Consider the following 23,243-nt stretch of genomic DNA (forward strand, 5'->3'; position numbering starts at 1 on the left):
ATCTTGTGCGCTGTTCTGTAATTTGATTTTTGAATTGAGAAAGAGAGAGCAATCATCCACATTCCGCAATGATTTAGCTGGTGCAGAGAATGAGTGGTGGTCTTTTTTACATCATTATGGATGCGGATTCTAAATTTTGACATGCAATCCCAAAAAAGAATAAGAACAGGCCCACTTTGGGTAAGCTAGTTTTGTGGCCTCTTTCTATCCTCTTTCATGCTGCATCATGTGAATCATCCACAAAAACTGGGGTTATTATCATCTCATTGATTTGTAAGAGTTGTTTGGGGGACTCCAAAATAGATATACCACATGGCAAAGAGGCACCTCTAACTGCTGCTCCTTTCTTGTTGTGATTGAACATTTGTTTCTATGATCTGCCTTACCATGTTATCTGTTTCTTGCCTAATGTCCCCTAACCATTCAGCGAGCCCTGCAATCCTGAATGAGAAATTGCCAATCAAGTTGCTGGCCTAATGGATTGGTAGTTGTTGTTGCATTAAATAATCATCATTTTCTTCTTGAACATGATTAATTAGTTGAAAAGAATGGGAGAGAGAGAGAACTCAGCCACACCCATGCACTCTTCTGTAAAACAACTATGTAGCACCAGCCCTACCAGCGTCTTTACGTGTGGCAGCAGTCTAAAACTCCATGCTAAACACAATGAAAAATTCTACAGTAAAAAATCAATTAACAAAGATTGAGCCAAAGCAGCCTACAACAATGACAACTACTTTAGCAAGTAAACAGAAGGGACACGTACAGCTGGCTTCAGTTTGCTAATTATGCATGTGAAAGTAAGGATTATATCACTGATTAGAAAGCTAATGGTACAGCTAACAGCAATATCTCCCAACGTTAGTCATTGTTATGGTGAGACTTGAAAAAAAAAATTCAGCTGTGTTTGCAATCCAGGTTTGGTTCTGCTAAATGCAAATTCCAATTCAAACAATTTTCGTTAACACAAGGAGTTCCAGCTTGGTACATGGCTGCAACGAACCAAAAATTTGTTCCCAATAACATTATAAAAAAGGAACAATGAAAAAAATGGCAGAAGAGAAGAAAAAAAAGAAAAAATAGCTACAATGGTGAATTTATGGCCTTCACCAACTTTCAGGTCCGAATCCATAGTTCATCTGGAGAGAGAGGTCTTTCATTCCTTGATTGGGAAGATTGTGTCCTCGGTGGTGGCGGATGAACTGTTATTGGGAGAACCCATTCCCCTTTCTCTCTTCCTTCTATGAGAAGAGGATGCTCATATCTAAAATCAACAGTAGTTAGTCCTCGGTACTACATGAAAAAATAATCAGAAGTGCAGGCAGCACAGAAACAACAATATATGAATACTAATTGCATGAATCAATTGAACTTGTCATGATTCCCCAGTTTTTTTTTCCCACAGCTTGAACCTATTAAAAAGAATAACAAGAGAAAAGAGAAGTAACGAACGGCTGCAGGCAATCGGAAAAATCAACATGAATATTCCAATGTGAGAATAGGCATAACATTACGATAATTTTATGTTATTCAGGAACATCAACATGAAAATTTTATCCAACTCTATCCCATCTTGGTAATGAGTGTGTGCATCATGGTGACACTAACAGTTTTTCAATAACATTAGTGTCAATCACTGTTTGGTAACCTTTCCAAGGAACTGTTGTGATTTTTTCCCCTCTTCAATGTCCTAACCTATGTAGTCAAAATCGCTAGGCGGTGTCTAGTCGGTAGACCCTTAAAAAGACTCGGTGGGACTAGTCGGTGCCCCAATTAAAATATAAAAAGTATACAAAATATACATAAATATATTTAATTAATTTACTAATAAGATGTTTTCATTACACAAGTACAAAATTACACATGCTTTCATAAAATATATTAATATACATAACCAGAATAGACATATATAATTGTACACACACAAATATATCTATATATATATATATATTTCAATTGTTCATAACGCATTCAGTATAATCAACAAAATATGCTTTTAACCTTTCACAAAAGCACAATAACACATACATATAAAAATAACATATTACATAATTTATAATACTAAACATGCTTTCAGGATTTTATACAAAAAATCATCAGAAACAAACACACACATATATAGAAAACATAATCAATTCAAATTAACTGTGCATGATTTCAATGTTTCACAGAAAATATCCCAAAAGCAAAGTAGCACACACACACACACACACACACACACACACACACACACACACACACACACACACACACACACACACACACATATATATATATATATATATAATAACTAAGCATGTTTTCATGATTTCACAGAAACGCACAAAAGTATATATAATTATATATATACAAAAAATAACAATATATATAAGAAAAATAAATGGCTAAACTGCCGTCATGCCTAGGCGGAAGCAGCTTAGTCGGCGACTACGCCCCTTAGTCAGTGCCTAGTCGACAAAATTGGTACCTTTTTAAGGCACCCACTTAGGAATTGCAAAGCCTAGGCATTACCGACTAGGTGGACCACTTGGGGCTTTTGACTACATAGGTCATAACTTTTCCGATATGTGTTTATTTTCTCATTTTAATTACGCGAGATAAGTGATCACCAACAAAACTTGGAAAAAAAATAAAAGCACAGACATGCCAAACATACCTGGTCCAATCAACATTGCCGGGAGTAGTAACAAATTCAAAACGAAGGGACCACTGTACTGAAACACGTGGTGTAGAGAAAGACATAGGTCCATCCATGGGGATGGAGAAGAGGAAACTTGATTGAATCAGATCTGCAACAACTTCATAATGGTCACTGTGGACCTGTGGATGGAGGATAGATTGTGATCTTAGGAAATGAGCTTCCGAAGATATGTATAACCTTCTAGTAACTATGATGGCAACCATCACATATCTCAATGAGAGATCTTGCATACCAAACTGTAACCTAAGTGTGATGCAGGTATTTACCTCCAATAAACAGTTTTACTGAAATTATATTATAAAGGCAAACAGCTCTCTCTCTCTCTCAAGCACAAGCATAAAGCATTGCCAATTCACCTTTGTAATTGTTGGGGAGTGTCTACGTGAGGGATGCACGAAGGGCTGATTAATAGTCTCTGAGGTCTCCAGAGTTATTGATACCTAATGTGGAGAGAGCAAAAAAGTAGCCTTATAATAATTTACATAATACAATGGGGATGCAATCAAAAGAGCAATAAATGATCTTAATCTTAATCACCTCAAGACATCTCCTAGTTCCCCCTTCATGGAAAAAAGTGAGTGCACCACCGATCTGAAGCCATAACACAATAAACAGATATTGGATAAAGCCACGATCAACAACACCACATACAAGAAATAGATAAAAATTATATTTTACCATGTCGCTAAAGTAATAGATTGAGTCAGAGTTTTTGGGAGAAAATCGAAGCAAAACTTGATCATCCATCCTGATATTGTAAGACCTTCCTCGAATGAAACCCTCTGCTGCAGGAAATGTGCTCCACAGATAAGCTACTCATTTTCTATAATTAAAAACATAAGCAAGATAATACAACATATGATGATAATATAGAAGGTAGAAGATAGACAAAGTGTTTTACATGCCATACTTTCAGCAATGGTCGATGAGTTTTCTCCCATCTCATCACTGCCAAAAAAGGAGTTAGGATGCCTTCTCAACTGACTTGGAGAAAGAACACCTGATGGATAAGAACCAAGCTTCTTCTGCAACAAATTTTTTCCTGTTGAATTTCCAACGGGTGACAATAAATCTGTGGCAAGAAAAAATGTCAATATTCACAATGCTGGCAGAGTAGATGACAAAAAAGACCAATATTTCTACATTGTAATAGATTGCTCTAGTTGATTATCAAAAAAAGAGTGTGCTCCAATTAACGATTGAAAATGTCTAACAAAAGAGATGAAGGCAATTGGTTGATGGGATATACATATATGCACATACATAGATATGTGCATGTGTATACATGTATGCCAGTCACCTATCTCACATAGACATGGGCACCAATATGAGACAACCAGAAAATACTAGGTACGATACAAGAGTTTTGTAAGAACAAGGACACAGGACACGGCAGTACATTACATACATAAATATGTGCACACATTTATTTTATATATATAAGCATGAATTCCATCTTAACTACAACTCTTGGTGAGCAGTTCTAAATGGGTATGATCATAAAAAAGTTGAAATGTAATATTACTAATGACAAACTTTAAAAGAAAAATACACAATCAAATACAAAATAAACAATCAAGATCATAAAAAGAAATAGATGAAGTTACAGACACAATGTTAACCATGTCCAACACATGTTTGATTATGCCCAGTATCCTGTGCATCCAGTGTCATGTCAGCATGACATGCTAATTGAAGTGTCTCATGATGTAGACAATCACATACATCAGTTTTGGCTATATCATGGCAAGGTGAAATATCGAGCTATTACATTTAAAAAAGTAAAAGAATATTGAATTAATGGAAAAATTTAAGAAAAGAATATGCCATAGTGTCTTTCTCAAGTGCAAAGAAAATGTAAAAAGGTTCTTGAAAAAATAAAAAGCTAAAAGAACAAGTCAAAAGCATATTTAAAACATTAAAAAATAGAATAGTTTAAAAAAGATAACAATAGTGTTACTATATATATATCTATGTCACATGGGTGCGGGTGCGGGTGCGGGGATTCGGCACTTCCAAAAAACCCGGGTGCGGGGGTGCGGCAGGGGCAAAAATGTCAATATATATATATATATCATGTATAGTGTATATGTATGAATGTATGGTAGGCTGGTAGCTGTTAAGGTCCATGACATTTATGCATGTTAGCACGTTCACCACAATTTTATGCCCCTAACAAATTTAAAAATTGATATGGTGATTAAGTGTATTAATTGTCACAATTATGGACATTTTAGTCATTATTATTAGGAAAACATATTCATAATTGTGCATTTTGAATGCACAGCTAATAAGTGTGTAACTTATTTTTACACAAAATTGCAAAAATAGCTACTGGTGTCCATTAATGCATGGAACCGCCAAGTCATTTTTAAACTTCAAGGGTGTATTTTATGGTCATTGTGTTTGCCCTTGCAGGAAGGGGGGTCCGGGGGCTCCCCCCGGCGCGGGTCCAAAAAAAATGGACAAAAATGACCCTGGGTGCGGTCAATGCACCCAGGGTTGGGTTGACCGCACCCGCACCCGCGTCGACGCGGGTGCGGCACCCTGCTAGCCGAATCCCTGTGACATATATATATATATATATATATATATATATATATATATATATATATATATATATATATCATAGTCACTTGTATCGTTAAAGGTAATTTCTTGGTGAGGGTATTTCTCGGAGAGATTTTCAAAAGTTGATAAATCTCAGGAATATCTCAGGAGAATCTTGGGAGTTTAAAAAAAATGAAAAAATATAAATAACAACAAAATAGCTAAGAAAATAATAAGTTTTGCATTATTTTTCTTCGAAAAATATAAAAAAACATGTTTTAAAGGTTTTAAATATAAAAGAAACAACAAAAAATAGGATCGCGATATTTTGTTTCAGGAGATATTTTGAAAATATCATGATGTTTTCAATTTATCGGTGACAGTGATATATATATATATAGATAGATAGATAGAGAGAGAGAGAGAGAGAGTGGAACTGCCAACCAAGATCACTCCTTTATATATTAATATAAAATAGACAATGTTTAATATCTTCCGTATATGCTGAATGGCAGGTAGCAATCACAATTACTTACTCCCACTATCTTCATACAAGACTTCCGTTGTAGACACTTGAGGAACCACCTTAAATGAAGGAAAACTGGAACCTTCTCCCTGGTGATATCCCTTTCCTGGAATCATTGTAGGTGATTGCAAAGACAAGGCACTACCGAAGGCAGACTCTAGATTTCCTTTTGACTGGCTGTAGGATGCAACAGATGAAATCTCATCTCTTGCACTGTCATAATCATCCTCAAATCCACTGGAAACTTCATTAGCTCTAGTCTGACCATGAAAAATAAACTCTTCAACAAAAGAACAATAAATTTGCAACGTTGTAAATAAATTATGAACACAAAATTTGTCCACTAATTGATTTGTCATACATAGCACTCAACCATGAGAATTTCACAGATTTGTTAAATTTCATGGCTCGATATAGAAACCTAAAAGTACTCACCCATTCAGAGTCCATGCTCTTCTCTCTCCATAGCATATCCATCTGAAGGGCTGTAGTTGGTAACCTACCTGCAGAGATGGTGGTAACATCTAATTAATGTAACTGGCAGCAATATCACCTCAACCACAACCCAAATATTGGAAATAAAAGGACACTTTACTAACAGTAAAAAGCAACATAAACTTATGTTAGGATCATTCATGGAACTTTCTATATGTGAGTGTGTGCATGTGCATGCACGTGCAATTATCCTATTTTGCATGATGCCATCAGAGATGATGTTATCACTAGCAAACCTCCAAAGATAACAATATGACTAAGAACATCACATACTTTCTTTTTCCTTTTTTCTTCTTCTGATAGGCAGGCTGGGGTTAGGCAGACCCTACCAGTTACAGAACTATCTACCAGTGGGTATCAAATTCATGGCATCCCATCACTTGGTGACATTTACAAGCCCCTCCGACCATATGAGTGGAGCCCCTCATGGTTAAGAACCTCACATACTTCATTTTCATATATACCTAGTGCATGTATGATATACCAATCCATCTTAAGTATCATTGTAAGAAAGCTGCACGAAATCCAATTCTTGTTTCTTCTCTACAATAAGTAAACCCTGATGCTGGACATCCAGTTACAAGACTAGGCAAGGAAGAAAAAGAGGGGTTTCAATGTAACTGACACCAGATTAAGCGACAGACACAAAGAAAAATGCTGGTAAAGAATGTACAGTAAGCCGAACATATAGTAAAGTCATCTGGGTGTATAGCCAAATTCAAACAGCCTCTAATGATAATTAACTTGGAGAGGGGCCAAATGAGATGATTAGGTCGCACAGGGGTTATCCCCAGCTTGCCTATAAAAAAACACTTGGAGAAAGCATGTAAATTGTGTAAAAGTTTAAAATGGAACAGTTTTGAAAATGATACCAACAAAATGGCCAGCTTTGGAAATCTGAAAATGATACCAATGAAATGGCCAGCATTGGCAATTGCCGTCAGAGTATCATTAACAACATGAAAGCAATGGGAAACATCTGATGGAAAATGAGGGAAACACTTGAATCAACATGCCAACAGGGCTATGTCACACGGACTCGGCTCCAAGGTCGCCGCACCCGCGTCGACACGCACCGACACGGGTGCGGACACGGGTGCGGCTCGGACTCGGTCAACCCGACCCTGGGTGCGGTCAACGCACCCAGGGTCATTTTGGTCCATTTTTTGGAAAAAAAAAATTGAATTTTTTTTTTAAAATTTTCTGGGCTACAGCTGTAAGGAAAAAAACCCATCACAACTAAAAAACCTGTACACTTTCAAGTTTTAAGTACAGAATGGGCACAACTCAAGTTTTTGTGGTTTTTTCCTGTATGAAGAAAGTGAATTATTACAGTGTATGAAGAAAGTGCCCAAAAGTGAATTATTCCTGTATGAAGAAAGTGTACAGAATGCCTTCACAACTCATCACCTGTCCCCTAATGGGCACAACTTTGACCGAGTCTTATATATATATATATATTATTTTATTTTTAATATATATATAGCCGAGTCCCCGTGTCCAAAATTTTTGAAATTGCGCCGCACCCGCACCCGCACCCATGTGACATAGCAACAGGGTCACTTGTAGCATATAAGACAGCCCTATAAATCAAATCCACTTATTCTCAATTCCGGTGGGGTGCAATGGCACCAGCATAGTTGAAGGCTGAGAATGTTTCCAACAAGGAATTAAACGCTAAACGTTGATGTATTTTGCAACTACAGAAATTAAGACTTTATTTATGACAGGAATTTTCGAGGTATCCAAGCTCCCTTGGCGATATTTCAGAAGAAGTAGCCTCACTAGGACCAATTTCAGTAGCAAAAGAAGTCCAGCAAAGCAGACTGAAACTAGAAGAGACAGACTACCAATTAAAAAAAAATATCAGACAAGAAAGGGAATTAAAATTTTTAAATGATCATCTTCAGTTGCGAGATCTAAAGGAAAAGACACTAAGGATGTGTGTGTTAGATTTTCAATATTCAAGTCCTTCCACGCGTGAGAGCTGAGAAACAGAGAGAGAGAGAGAGAAGCCGCAGAGAAAAAACCGATACCCTCAAATCTTAGGGTCGGCTGCTGTATTAACTCATTTATATTAACATACTATTACAAAGATTAGGGTACTAAAGTACCCTCATTACAATAAAGTAAATTACACAGTGCCATTAATGAGAAGTTAATGATCACGGGTCTGGATCTCCAGACCCATGACCCGTAACAAGGGGAATACACTTCTTTTCACCCTCCCTCAAGTTGTGCATGATCTTGAACCATGAACAACTTGCCTTTTAACATCCAAAATCTGTCTTTTGTCAATCCTTTTGTAAATATATCCGCCACTTAATCTGTAGTTCGTACAAATTCAGGCTCAATCTCTTTCTCTTCTACCTTTTGTCTCACAAAATGCTGATCTATTTCAATATGTTTGGCACGACTATGATGGATTGGATTAAAGGACATACTAATGGCACTTTGGTTGTCACACAAAAGAAGTGATCGAGAGATCGATTCTCCTACTTCTGTCAGTAAGTGTCTAATCCAAGTAGCTTCAGCAGTGGTGGCTACCATTGACCTGTATTCAGCCTCTGTACTGGATCTGGCAACAACCTTTTGTTTCTTACTACTCCAAAAAACCAAATTCATCCCAACAAACACACAATATCCAGATACTGATCTGCGTTCATCAGGGTCTCCTGCCCAGTCTGCATCAGAATAAACAATGATCTCATGTGCATTTTGCCCATTTGTCTTTCGCTTATATATGAGGTCATCCCCAACCGTTCCCTTCAGATATCGAAGTATCCGTTTAACTGCTTCCATATGCCCTTCACATGGTGCATGCATAAACTGAGAAACTTGATTCACCGAGTAGACTATATCAGGGCGAGTAAAAGTGAGGTATTGTAACATACCCACTATGCTACGGTACTGTGTGGGATTATCAAATGGATCCCCATCTTAAGAGCTAAGCTTTTGATGAATAACGCTAGGAGTGCCCAAGGGCTTGCAGTCTTTCAAACCCGCTTTATTGAGAACATCAATGGTATACTTATGTTGAGTGAGTCATCTCTTCAGAAGTACTGTCGACTTCAACTCCAAGAAAGTATCGTAGTTTGCCAAGGTCCTTCATTTTGAACCTCTGATTCAAGAGATGTTTGACTTCTTCAATGTGCTCATTGGAATTACCAGTGATGATGATATCATCTACATATATCAACAACAGAGTAACTGTGTCTTGGTTCTTAAATATAAATAAGGAGTGGTCAAGAAGAGATTTCTTAAAACCATATTTTTGTATTTCAAGAGAAAAATTGTCGAACCAAGATCGAGATGGCTGCTTCAATCCATATATCGCCATTTTTATTCTGCATACATATTTTGTAGGATTGCCTTCTGCGTAACCAGTGGGTTCCATGTATACTTCTTCTCTCAAATTTTCATGAAGAAAAGCATTCTTCACATCAAGTTGGCAAATAGTCCATTGATGTTCAATAGCTAAAGAAAGTATGACTCTGATTGTCCCCATCTTCACCACTGGACTAAAGGTTTCATCATACTCCTGTCCTTGCTCCTGTGTAAAACCTTTGGCTACAAGTCTCGCCTTGTATCGCTCTATAGTCCCATCTGGTTTATACTTTATTTTGTACACCCATTTCGAACCAACAATGTTTCTGTCAGGTGGTCTTAATACGACATCCCACGTACCACATTCATGTAGATCTTTCATCTCCTCATTCATTGCTTCAATCCATCTTCTGGAATTTGATGCTTGACAGAACGTTGTGGGTTCATCTTCTTTATTCAAGGCTGTTAGAAAGAGATGAAAATCTAATGAGAAATTTTCATAACTGACCCACCTTTCAATTGGATGGCGAGAACATGTGGATCTTCTAGTATCAATGATGTTGGATGTAGAGGATGCATCCATGTCTGAATTAACTATGGTGGGCGGCTCTCTTTCTCGTCGAGTGTAGACAAGGCCTTTATACCTTTCTGGATTCAAAGTTGGGTCTGTATTTTCATGGGCAATCATTTCATCAGTAGACACAGATTTCTTATCCTTTTGAGTGCAATTTGAGCAAACATCACTAGCTCCTGAGAGAAGTCCATAATTCAACCAAGGATAATAAGCCTCAATTTTAGGTTTTGATTCTGAAGAACTAGTACATCGACAATCAAAATTCAATTCATCGAAGATGACATTTCTTGATATTTTGATGCGCTTGCTCACCGGATCATAGCACCTGTACCCTTTATAGTTATCAGCATAACCCACAAATCTGCACTTTAGGGACTTGTCCTGAAACTTATGTCTCATTGAACTATCAACATGAACATAGCATAAACAACCAAACACATGCAAATCATGGTAGTTGGGATGTACACCAAAAAGAGACAAGTAAGAAGACTTGTTTTCCAAAATAGTCATGGGCAATCGATTTATCACATGAACTGCAAAATGAAAGGCCTCTGTCCATAAAGTGATCGGAAGACTACTGTCATGCATCATGCTCATCGCACTCTCAACAATATGGCGATGCTTCCTTTCAGCAATCCCATTCTGCTGAGGTGTGTGTGGGCAAGACACCTTTTTCCTTATCCCGTTACTTTGAAGAAAGTTAGTAAAGTCAATGGAAGAAAATTCACCTCCTCCGTCACATTGGAAACTTAGGATGTTTTCAGAAAATTGGTTTTTGACAAAGGAATGGAAGTTTCGGAACAACTTGAAAGTCTCAGATTTGTGTTTCATGAAAAATATCCAAGAATAACGAAAATAATTGTCAACAAATAAAAGATAATATCTAGTTCCAGATATGGAAGCAACTGAGGCAGGCCCCCAAACATCAGAACAGATAGTCTCAAAAGGTCTTGAAGCTCTTTTATTGATAGAATGAAATGGTAAGACATGACTCTTACATAAGAGACAACTAGAACATTTGTTGTCATTGACATTTATTCCTAAACTTGACTTGGGAATGAGGTTATTTGAAACAAGCTTTTCAATTAAACTACTACTACAATGACCTAGACGACCATGCCAAAGATTTGGCTTATTGATTTCAGAGACACTGAAAACACATGTAGAATTTTCAGAAGGCAACGATGATTGGAGCTTCAAGGAGCTTCAAGTTTGGGTCTGTAGAGCGAATATGTGCTAAAGGATCTTCTTGAAAGACATACATATTGCCTTGCCGTTTTCCTCTAGCGAACGTCTCCTTCGTGCAGAGATCCTTGACAAGAACAGAAGAGGGAGTAAATTCAACTGAGGCTTTAATATCATCAACAAGTTTAGAAACTGAAACAATGTTTTTCTTGATATTAGGAGCATAAAGAACTTTTGAAAGGTTGATGGAAGATTCGGGCAAGGGTATAATGGAGTTTCCAATATGAGAGACAGAGTGGTGTGATCCATCCCCAGTAACTATACTACTACCAATGTAAGGAACAAGTTTTAGGAGCTTACCGGCATCACCAGTAACGTGAGTCGCTGCGCCAGAGTCCACGTACCAAGTACCTTGCTCATTTTGTTTCAGATTCAATTCTGCAAAAGCTGACAACAATAACTCCTTTACTTCTTCGTTGGTCCTTATACTGTCTGTGCCTCTTTTTGCTTCAGTTTGCGTTGATTTTCCTTTATTTAGGGGATTGAACCAGCAGTTAGCTTTGATATGCCCCTTTTTATTATACAGAAAGCAGGTAGGAATTTGCCTCTGTCTTTGTGGATTGGTATATGTGTTGGGTGTAGGCAATAATCCACGACCTCCTTGGCCACTTCTCCCTTGTCCTCCTTTTTCCTTGATATCATAGTTTTCTCGTCCTCGTGCATAAGTAACCCCTGTAGCAAGAACTTCTTATGCCCCAGTATGCATAGACTTCAGAAAATCCCTTTAGGTTCATCTCATATTGTAACAATTTTGCACGCAGATCTTCAAAGTTGGGCAGCTCAGGTAAACATAACAAAGAAATAACAATCATATGATAGTCGTGTCCCAATCCACTAAGGGTTTGTTGTACCAAATCTTTATCAGTTACTGTACTTCCAACAATTGCTAGTTGATCTGTGATAACCTTCATTTTGTTCAAGTATTCCATGATGGTCATGGAATCCTTTCTTAACATTTGAAATTCTCTTTTAAGAAACATAATCATGGTCTGAGAAACCTGTGAGTATGTTTGAACAAGTCTGTTCCAAAGTTTCATGGCAGTGCAGTCATCTGGAATGGCTACAAGTACCTCTTGTGACAGTGTAGATGTAATATAAGCAACTAGCGCTTGGTCTCTTTTCATCCAAGCTACAAATTCAGGATTTCTAACATATACTGTAGTAGATTCCCCTTTGTTGTCCCTTTCTTCTCGTGATATGAACTCAGGAGGAACTGGAATAAATCCATCCAGATGTCCAGAATGATCCTGACTCCTAATGAAAGGTATGATTTGCCTCTTCCAAGTCAAGAAGTTACCATTGTTTAATTTTTCAGACACGAGTTGACGGAGGAAACTTAAAGAAAGAACCGACTGACTAGGAAGTGAATCCATGTTTCACAGTATTAAGAGTGTGTTCAGCACAATCTGTCTACAGTTTCTGTAACCCTTTTTTTTTTTGCAGAAACTAATTCAGATCAATGGCTGAATTTGAAACAGAAATTGAATATCTATCAGATTTCTGATTTGCATAAGAAATTGAATATTGGATACGAAAATCACAAAAAAAAATGTGAATATGAATTCACACTCGGTATTGACGCAATGCTTTCAAGCTAAAAGAGATAAAATGGTAGAAATGAGGGTAACATCAGATCGATTTGGTCAGATCTGATCAAGGGTGTAGCTGGATCAAAATAGGGCCCCGATTGCGTGATTAGATCACGTTGTGATCAAAACGATGAAGGTGTATTGATGACAGAATGAAGAATGAAAAAATGTATATTCAACAAAGGGTTTGGGATTGAAAACCTGGGCTGAGTTACCCAGTCCTCTCTGAGTTAACTCAGATTAGGTAGAGAAGAGAGTTTGATCAGATCTGATTAACGTCAGATCTGATCGAGTTCAAGAGACAGAGAAAAAAAAATAGACAGATCTGATTATCGTCAGATCTGAATAATGTCAGATCTGATAGAGAGGGAACAAGGGGGAATTGGGTAAACAGGAAAAAAGGATTCAGACGAGATTGGAGAAACAGAAAAAAAAATTCTTGACTTAGAAGAGAAAATCGAGAAGAGACAGATCTTTCAGACGTACCTTTGAGATCGAATCCAGTTTCAGCTGAAGCGTGGCTCTGATACCATGTTAGATTTTCAATATTCAAGTCCTTCCACGCATGAGAGCTGAGAAACAGAGAGAGAGAGAGAAAGAGAGAGAGAAGCTGCAAAGAAAAAACCGATACCCTCAAATCTTAGGGTCGGCTGCTGTATTAACTCATTTATATTAACATACTATTACAAAGATTAGGGTACTAAAGTACCCTCATTACAATAAAGTAAATTACACAGTGCCATTAATGAGAAGTTAATGATCATGGGTCTTGATCTCCAGACCCGTGACCCGTAACAAGGGGAATACACTTCTTTTCAGTGTGATCTTGGCAATGTAATGGATTCATTAATTTGCTTGAACTTTGAATGGAGATCCATCAAATCTGACTCATGTATTAGGAACTCTATAATCTCTTGTAGCATCATGTAAGTCTTCAAATAGGGCCATGAGGTGCTTTTAGTGCAGACAGGATCCCATAATGACAGAGGTTTCTAGAATCCCTGGGAGAGAGAAGATATTGCCCCTGGTTTGTCACAAGGTCTATGTCACATGGGTACTCCATTTTGCCGCCATACCATGTCCCATTATATACTAGACTACTAGTTATATTGAAAACTTCATAAAAATGGCTGTATCCCCGTATCCACAGCCGTATCCATGTGACCCAGCATGTCTTGCTCAAGTATATCAAACTTGAAGAAGAAAAAAAGAGGAAGGAGAAGAGGAAGAACATACAGGTAAAACAGGCTTTCTCCCCAACTTTCCTCTCAATTGAGCATACATTTAGTTCTTTATAATACTACCGTAAATAGAGTTAATAATATTTACATGCATGTTACAAGTAAATTACAAAATGGCATTACCAAAGACATCCCAAATGTGACCAAATATTACAATATTGTCACCACTTGTTACATATAAAACATCATAAACTTGCCACTTAAAGGTGGCGTGAACATTGAGGATGATACTACAGATCTGCCATCATATTTGTCCATTGCTCTCAGTGCATTTTTTGTCACAATAATTGATTGATTTATTAGAAATAAAACCAAAAATTATTCAACAAGCTTTCAATATATTATCTCAAAAATAATTCAGCTTGGTAACCCCTTCATGAGCAGCTCCTGGCTCAGGCTGCCAAGCCTATTTTATGAGTCCAAAACAAACTGAGCAAAGTCAAGCCACAAGCTGCTTTGCTCATTTGCCTGTGCATTTCTAACACATCTATGGTCTACACCAGTATTAAGGCAATAAGAGCTGAATACTTGCATGTACAATTGTACATTGCTAAAATCTTGTTTCAAGAATACATCACATTGAAGTGAGATGCCACCAAACTCTAGATATCACTGAGACTGTAGCCCTCCCTGATCTATGGCTAGTCTATGAAGTCATAGTGCCTTCCACTGTTGTTTGATTCAATGACCACTCTAGATTTAAGGTGAGCTTGACAAAGTGTGACACCAAATCCTATCAGAAAAATGTTTTGTACTATCATTATTTTACTCACTTCATTATCACTTTTTGTTCTCATTATAGGCCATTTTAATGATTCTAAATATTTATCAGGAATAGCTGCATGAAGAAGAGCTTCTCATGTCATCTGCTGTTAGACTTTATATTGCCCAAGTGAATGAAACAGCATACTTCCTATTTTGATTATTTCCTAAATAGTTAGAGAATGAGCCACATAAAAAGGCATATCAAATAATATGACACTCTTAGTCTTAACAAAAAGAAAAAAAGACAGTCAAGTATCCAGCTGCAGGCTTAAAAACATGTCCACTGGCTGCTGCCATGTGCTGTGCAATGGAAGTTTTTTCCAAAATCATCTAAACCCTTTTTCTCTTATCCCAAAAGTGCTAGAAAGATGTTTTCTATAGTATTTATATTGTTGGTGGTTTATGTGACAATTCTCTTTTGATGTAATCTATCATGTATTTAGTAAAAAGTAATGATTGATATATAAGGATCCAAGGTTGCCACCTCTCTCTCTCTCTCTCTCTCTCTCTCTCTCTCCTTGCGGCATTATTCACGAAAAGTACTCCAGGTTTTGCACCATTGACAGCATTAAATGATGGTATGATCTATGCAGTCCATTGTATCACTTCTCTTGGGGCAAACCATGATTAAACATGTAGGAAGGGGCTAAAAACGTCAAAGATTAACCCGACATAATGAAGATTATCTTATATCACAAATTTTGAAAGGGTTACATTAATTCCAAACCAATGAAGCAACAAATAAAATGTAATTCCTTCTCTTTAATCATCAAAAACATAGGTGAAACCATTTATATAATAAGCAAGAAACTCAGAGACACAAAGGCATAAGATCAAGATTATTAATTATTGTCCATCAAGAGCAATGGAACTAGGACTGCAACATTCAAAAAGAGCACACACCATCAGTATGACCCTCTTCTGTTGGCAAGGTGGTAGATTTTGGTATTGCCCAAACATGCAATGGACTCCGTGCTTCCTGCCAAAAAAGTCATCAAAAGGCCATAAAAATTTATGTATTATAGCACTCACACTGAAACAACAGAAACCATGCATTTGTAGTTATATTAAAGGACATCCTATAAAAATCCAAAAATCCTGCAGTCCAAAATGCTCAATCACATATTCATGTGCCTCAGAATTAGAACATACCAGTACAAAACTAAAATTGTACATTCTTTTACATCTAAAAAGACTGAGAAAGAACTTAACAAGCAAAATGAGGGGAAAGAAGTATTACAAGAAAATGAGGAAATTTTTGACAAAGAAATGCTAAAACTAAAAGTAAGAAAGAAAATGGAAGATACAAAATAGGGAGTGAGGAAAATGTCTTGATGCCACAGAGAGAAGGATAACTGTAATCTTACAAGCCTAGACACCTTATTATATTTAGGAAATGCAAATATTCTTCAAGAGGTGAAACTAATAGAGTATAACCATCCAAAAACAGATCATTCTATTTCATCATTGGTGATATTTTTCTGAAACTTAAAAAGGAAAGAAGGCAGAATAGTGTGACATCATTTTCTAGCAAGTGAAGAAACAAATTTAGACTATACCAGATGAATTGAATTTTTCAAAATTTCTCCATTAGACCGATAATTGTCCAACACCAACCACCGGCCACTCAAAGTGCTTCTCATGTAGTAGAAGTAGCGAATGGCAGTACCCTTGTATGATGGTGGAAGGACCTTAGGAAGCTCAGCTCTTACCAAATCTGCAAAACAAACAATTTCAGAAAAAACTTAAACCAACACCAACACCAATAAATATACTTTCTCTATCACAAGTAATAAAGAAAAAAAAGAAACTTGAATATTTGTATTAATTACCAAGACAGGTAGCCACCTCTAAAATCAACAATAATAAGAAAATGCCCCAAACCTCAGTCAGGCAGGCACAGATCCTTTCCTTCTCCAAGTTGAAAAGATGATTGGAGATGCTAAAAACTACATCCATCTAATTTATATAATAGGTAATTAAAGGCTAAAACTAATTTTTTTATGTGGAAATGTCACATATTTACTCTCTCTCTCTCTCTCTCTCTATATATATATATAGAGAGAGAGAGAGAGAGATCATTCTGTCCTAACTAAATTATGGAATGGTATGGACCATATTAGTTTTTGAACAACTTACAATAAGGCACTTATCTTTTGGAGTATTTACAAAGAGTTGTCTATCTTTTGTTTCTCTCTCTCTACACACACACACACACACACACACATATATATATATATATAGAGAGAGAGAGAGAGATCAGTTGTCCTAACTAAATTATGGACCAGTATGAACCATATTAGTTTTTGAACAATTTACAATAAGGCACCTATCTGTTGGAGTATTTACGAAGAGTTGCCTTCTGTTTAATATTATAACTAACTGCCTGGGCTAAGAAATTTGATTTCAAATCACCACCTGGGTTGAGCTGGGTGAAGTAGACGATTATCTAACATATAAATTACCTTTTTTCCTTTGATAGAAAAAAATCCAAACGCCTATGTTTCCTTTTTACTGTCAAATAAACTGTCACATGGACACTTCACTTGGCATGTGTATCCTGCATCAACACGACACGACACCCGAACACTTCATGGACATACTCAAACCAGTTTCTCACACAGTTAACATTGCGTTATTAGCTTTATCTATTTCCTTTTATAATCTGATTTACTTATTTTGTATTCACTTGAGTTCATTTTTCTTTTAAAATTTGTCATCAATTACATTACATGTCAATTTCAACTTTGTTTCATTATTTGGTAGTGATCTAGAATCATTGTTTTATACATACATACATCTATGTGTGTACGGCCGTATCCCCGTGTTCTACTTTTTTAAAATTATTGCATTGTACCAAGTGTATATGCATCGTGTCTGCTCCTGCATCCATATCCATGTGACATAGGTAATAAAGTTGCCCTACAGGGCCTACACCCAGTTTCTTCAGCATCCGCCAAATGATGTTCCTTGGTCACTCATGAATCATGACCATGATAGCACACCATGATGATTATGATGCTAAGTCACAGGGACTCGGCAAAGCAAGTGTCGCGCCCGCGTCGACGGACTCGGCAAAGCAGGTGCCGCACCCGCATCGACACGACGCGGGCGCGAGTGCAGCACCGGGTGTAGTCAACACGGCCCTGGGTGCGGTCAACGCATCGAGGATCATTTTGGTCCAATTTTTTGGACGTTAAAAAAAACCCGATGAAAAAGGAGGATTAGGGCAAAAAAAATGCCCTAATCTCCTCTCCTCTCCCCCGCAGCTCAACTCGAGTCCTCCTGACGCCACCTCCTCCTCTCTCTCATCGCAGGTACCCTCTCTCTCTCTCTCTCTTCTTGTGTCGGCAATGGAGGGTCTGAGCCCCCCTGCTCCCTCTCGCTCTCATGTTGGGTCAGCAAGGAAGGGGCTGACCCCCCCCCCCGCCTACTCCCTCTAGCTCTCTTGTTGGGTCGGCAAGGGAGGGGTCGAGCCCCCCCTGCTCCCTATGATTTCGACAAAGGAGGGGATCGACCCTTCCCTGTTTTCGGCAGGAGAGGGGCCGAGCCCCCCCTCTCGCTCTTTTGTTGGGTCGGCAAGGGAGGGGTTGAGCCCCTCCCCCCCCCCCCCCCCCCTGCTCCCTCTGTTTTCGGCAGGGGAGGGGTCGAGCCCCCTTCCCTGCTCCCTCTTATTTCAGGGGAGGGGTTGAGTACCTCCCTGTTTTTGGCTGGATATATATATATATATATTATCAAGATAATGTTTATATAATTGATTTGAAATTTTGAATGTGTTTTTCTTTTGTGTTTTCAGGATAAAAATGACGGACGGATAAAGGGAAAGGACTTGCGTCATCCACATCCCAACATTTGAGTTCTGCTACTAGTTTTGGTGATAGTTATAGTGGAACTGATGAGGTGGGGCCACTATGGGTACATGTAGATAAACTAGCAAAAACTGGAGAAGGAGGTGGTGGAAACAAGAGATTTTGATGCACTCTCTGTGAAAGAGATTTTGTTGGGTCTTACACAAGAGTGAATGCTCATTTGTTGAAAGTACAAGGACATGGCATTTCAGGATGTAGAAAAGTTGATGAGGCAATACGAAGACAATAAGAATATGAGAAGAGAAAGACAATGACTGATTCTTGTGCAGTTAGTGTGTCATTTGTAAGCCATCAAGAAGATACTGAAAAAAAAAAGGAAAAGTAAATGTAGAAGGTAGATGAATGATATAAGCGGCATTCAATATTTATGGAAAAGAAGAATTGGATAGAAAAGTTGAGAGGTATTTTTATTCCAGTTCACTCCCATTTAATGCGGCTAGAAATCCTTATTGGAAGGATTTAGTAACATCCATGGCAAATTGTAATTTGAGTGGCTACATGTCTCCAAGCTCAGAAAAAATACGAACCACACTTCTTGCGGAAGAGAGGGCAAATATGGAGAGGTTGTTGGAGATTAAAAAAAATTCATGAGAGCAAAATGGAGTTTCTAGTGTGTCTGATGGATGGACAGATATTCAAAGGTGGATGATCAATTTCATTGCTTCTTCGCTTAGTGGCCCAGTATTCTTCAAAGCAGTTGACGCATCTGGAGAATATAAAAATGCAGAGTATTTGAAGGGGTTGTTTATAGAAGTCATAAAAGAAGTGGGTGATCAGAATGTTGTACAAATTATTACAGACAACGCTCCAGTTTGTAAAAGTGCAGCGTTGAGTTTGGAGAGTGACTGCCCTCATATTTTTTGGACTCCTTGTGTAGCACACAACTTAAATCTGGCCTTAAAGAGCATATGCAACCCCAAAGAAGAAGAAAATTCACAAGCATATGTTTTATGTTCATAGATTGAAGATTTAGAAAGAAATGTCAAAAGCATTAGAAATTTTGTTGTTAATCACCATCGTGCTAATGTTATATTTAATAGGCATTCTGACTTGAAATTGTTGAAGGTCGCTGAAACACATTTTGCGTCCATCATTGTGATGGTGAAGAGGATTAAAAAAGTTAAGAATGTTTTGGTTAGCATGGTAACTGATGAAAATTAGACATTCTATTGTACTGATGATAATGTCAAGGCTCAAGAAATTAAGAAATTCATTGTTGATAATGAGTTTTGGGACAAAGTAGTATACTTTCTTCAATTTACCCAACCTATTTGGAAAATGTTGAGAGAAGTTAATAAGGATGAGCCCATGTTTCACAGAGTTTATGAAATGTGAGATAATATGATTGAAAAAATACAAGTTGTTGTTTTTAAGCATGAAGAAAAAAAATCCTGCATTGGATGATTCAGAATTTTTTAACCATATTCATTCAATTTTAGTCAAAAGATGGGATAAGAGCAACACAAATTTGCATTGCACGACACATTCTCTTAATCCAAAATATTATGCAAAAAAGTGGCAAGCAAGTGGTATTGGTCGTGTCCCTCCAAATCTAGACCCAGAACTATCAAGACATAGAAATATGTGTATGATAAGACTTTTTCCTGAAGCATATCTTCTAAATCAAGTCACACAAGAGTTTGAAATTTTTTTATCTTCGAGATTATATGAACCAGCATTATTCGCGAGAGAGGAGGATAGCATAGATCCTATCACATGGTAGTCAACATTTGGATCAGAAACACCTCTTCTCCAACATCTTGCATTACGATTGCTAATGCAACTTGTTAGTGTAAGATTTTGATATATGTGGGTTGTAACAAGAGAGAGAGATAGAGAGGGAAATAGGAAAACTTGAGAGAGAGGAAGAGAGGAGAGATAAAGTAGGGGCGCAGAATGCTTCTCCCCCTTTGTATCATTCTATTTATACTCAAAATGTACATTTTACAAAATACATAATAAAAAAGGAATGTAATTACAAGTATGCCACCGCCTAGAGGCGCGTGCATTAGGCGGTGTTATGGATTGGATCAAGATCTGATCCAATCCAAATGTGTCTTCTTAACAGCCCCCCTCAAGTTGGGCATGGGGATGAATCATGCACAACTTGTTCTTCAAAGTCCAGAAGTGCTCGCCTGTAAATCCTTTAGTAAACAAGTCCGCCACCTGTTGTGATGTAGGAATATATGTTGGAGAAATGACCCCGTCTTCAACCTTTTGACGAATGAAATGTTGATCAATCTCTATGTGCTTGGTACGACTGTGAGAGATGGGATTGAAAGCCATTTTAATAGCACTCTGATTATCACAAAGAAAGGAGGAGCTGGCAATGGGAAGTAAGAGTTCTCCAAGGAGGTGTCGTAACCATGCAACTTTAGCAGTGCCGGCAGCCATGGCTCTATATTCTGCTTCTGTGCTTGACTTGCAAATGGCCCGTTGTCTTTTGCTACTCCAACAGACGAGATTGGAGTCAAGAAAAACACAATAACCCGAAACAGATCGTCTCTCATCTGGATCACCCCCCCAGTCAGCATCAGTATAGGTATAAAGATGATGTCCATCCAAGACATTTGAGGACCTTGTGTAAACGAGGCCATCTCCAATAGTAGCTTTGAGATAGCGTAAAATCCGCTTAACTGCTTCCATATGCTCTTTTGTGGGAGCATGCATGAATTGAGAGACCTGGTTCACTGCATATACTATGTCAGGACGGGTAAAAGTGAGGTATTGCAACATGCCAACAATACTTCGATAAAACCGAGGATTAGGATATGCATCACTTCCATCAAGAGCACGCAACTTGGAGTTAAGAACACTGGGAGTATTTATGGGTTTGCACTGCGACATCCCTGCCTTGTTTAATATGTCAAGAGCATACTTATGTTGAGTGAGAGTCATCTCATTATCCTTTCTATCAAGTTCAACCCCCAAGAAGTATCGTAGCTCGCCAAGATCTTTCATTTTAAAAGCCTCTTGTAGGACCTCTTTAACATGAGCGATATGAGAGGAAGAGTTTCCCGTGAGTACTATATCATCCACATATATGAGAAGCCAAGTTACAGTTTCACCTGACCGATATAAGAATAAAGAATGATCAAGAGCGCTTCGAGTGAAACCAGCCTGCTGAATATGGAGAGAGAACCTGTCAAACCATGATCTAGATGCTTGTTTGAGCCCATATAATGACTTTTGTAGTTTGCAAACCCATTGAGTAGGATCACTTGATGCATACCCTGGAGGTTGCTCCATATATACTTCTTCTTTCAAATAGCCATGAAGAAATGCATTCTTCACATCCAACTGATATAAAGGCCATCCATGTGACACTGCCAGTGAAAGAATAACTCGTATTGTCCCCATCTTGACAACTGGACTGAAAGTTTCATCATAATCCTCACCATACTGTTGAGTGAATCCTCTGGCAACAAGACGGGCTTTGTATCGATCAACACTGCCATCGGGTTTATATTTAATCTTATAAACCCATTTGGAACTCACTACATTTTTCCCGTCTGGTCGAGGAACAAGAGCCCAAGTTTGACATTCATGCAAGGCAGACATCTCCTCATTCATGGCATCAATCCAACGTCTATCTTGAGAGGCTTGATCATAACTCTTGGGCTCCTCATTTTTGTTCACCTCTGTCATAAAGATCTGAAAATCTAAAGAAAAATTGTCATAGCTGACCCACCTGTCAATTGGATGTCTCACCCGTTCTGATCTGCGTGGAAGAACATCGGTTGTGTCTGAAGCACGGATAGAGGGAAGCCTTCTACTATAAGTCATCCCTGAAAAATAACCAGATGGTCGAGGATCACATGTGGATGGTTCTGAATCAACTTGGGATGAGACAAAGGAAGTGTCATGACATATTGGAGCCGAAGATTGATGTGGATCACCCTGTGGAGATAAGATTTCAGCACTTAGCCATGGATCATAAGACTGAGGGTCAGCATTGGATTCCACAAATGTGTCTGTCGAGTCCTTGAATCTGAGTTCATCAAAAACAACATGACGGGAAATGTGTACACGCCCAGTTTTGGGATTGTAACATCTATACCCTTTATAACTGTCAGAATAACCAATAAATCTGCACATAATAGCCCGATCCTGAAATTTGTTTCGTAAAGAGACATCAACATGAACATAACAAATACACCCAAAAACCCGCAGCACATTGTAATCAGGGTGTTCATGATGTAAAAGGAAATATGGAGAGTTTCCTTCAAGTAATGACAATGGCAAACGATTGATGATATATACGACAGTATGGAAAGCTTCAGTCCAAAGAGTCATGGGGATGCCAGTATTATGTAACATGCTTAATGCAGATTCAACTATATGTCTGTGTTTTCTCTCTG

General features: G+C 37.9%; 1 protein-coding gene across 3 annotated transcripts in view; it reads right to left on the reverse strand.

Annotated features, from left to right (window-relative positions):
- Positions 1–919: 919 nt before the first annotated feature.
- The window catches only part of LOC149818180 (uncharacterized), a 42,747-nt gene continuing 20,423 nt past the window's right edge, over positions 920–23,243 (reverse strand). The window contains exons 4-13 of one of the 3 annotated variants that reach the window (XM_089984831.1): positions 16,573–16,730; positions 15,917–15,992; positions 6,213–6,280; positions 5,788–6,037; positions 3,612–3,773; positions 3,380–3,483; positions 3,239–3,292; positions 3,058–3,141; positions 2,657–2,820; positions 920–1,264 (exon numbers count right to left, since the gene is read on the reverse strand). In XM_089984831.1, coding sequence (XP_089840957.1) covers positions 1,117–1,264; positions 2,657–2,820; positions 3,058–3,141; positions 3,239–3,292; positions 3,380–3,483; positions 3,612–3,773; positions 5,788–6,037; positions 6,213–6,280; positions 15,917–15,992; positions 16,573–16,730 — 1,268 coding nt within the window. In that variant the 3' untranslated portion in view covers positions 920–1,116. Of the gene's footprint in view, positions 1,265–2,656; positions 2,821–3,057; positions 3,142–3,238; positions 3,293–3,379; positions 3,487–3,602; positions 3,774–5,787; positions 6,038–6,212; positions 6,281–15,916; positions 15,993–16,572; positions 16,731–23,243 lie in introns of all 3 variants that reach the window. The other 2 variants (XM_089984830.1, XM_089984829.1) reach the window with 2 other exon arrangements.

Source organism: Nuphar pumila, chromosome 13 (genome assembly GCF_984573655.1).
Source record: "Nuphar pumila chromosome 13, dmNupPumi1.hap1.1, whole genome shotgun sequence".
NCBI classification, from domain to species: Eukaryota; Viridiplantae; Streptophyta; class Magnoliopsida; order Nymphaeales; family Nymphaeaceae; genus Nuphar; species Nuphar pumila.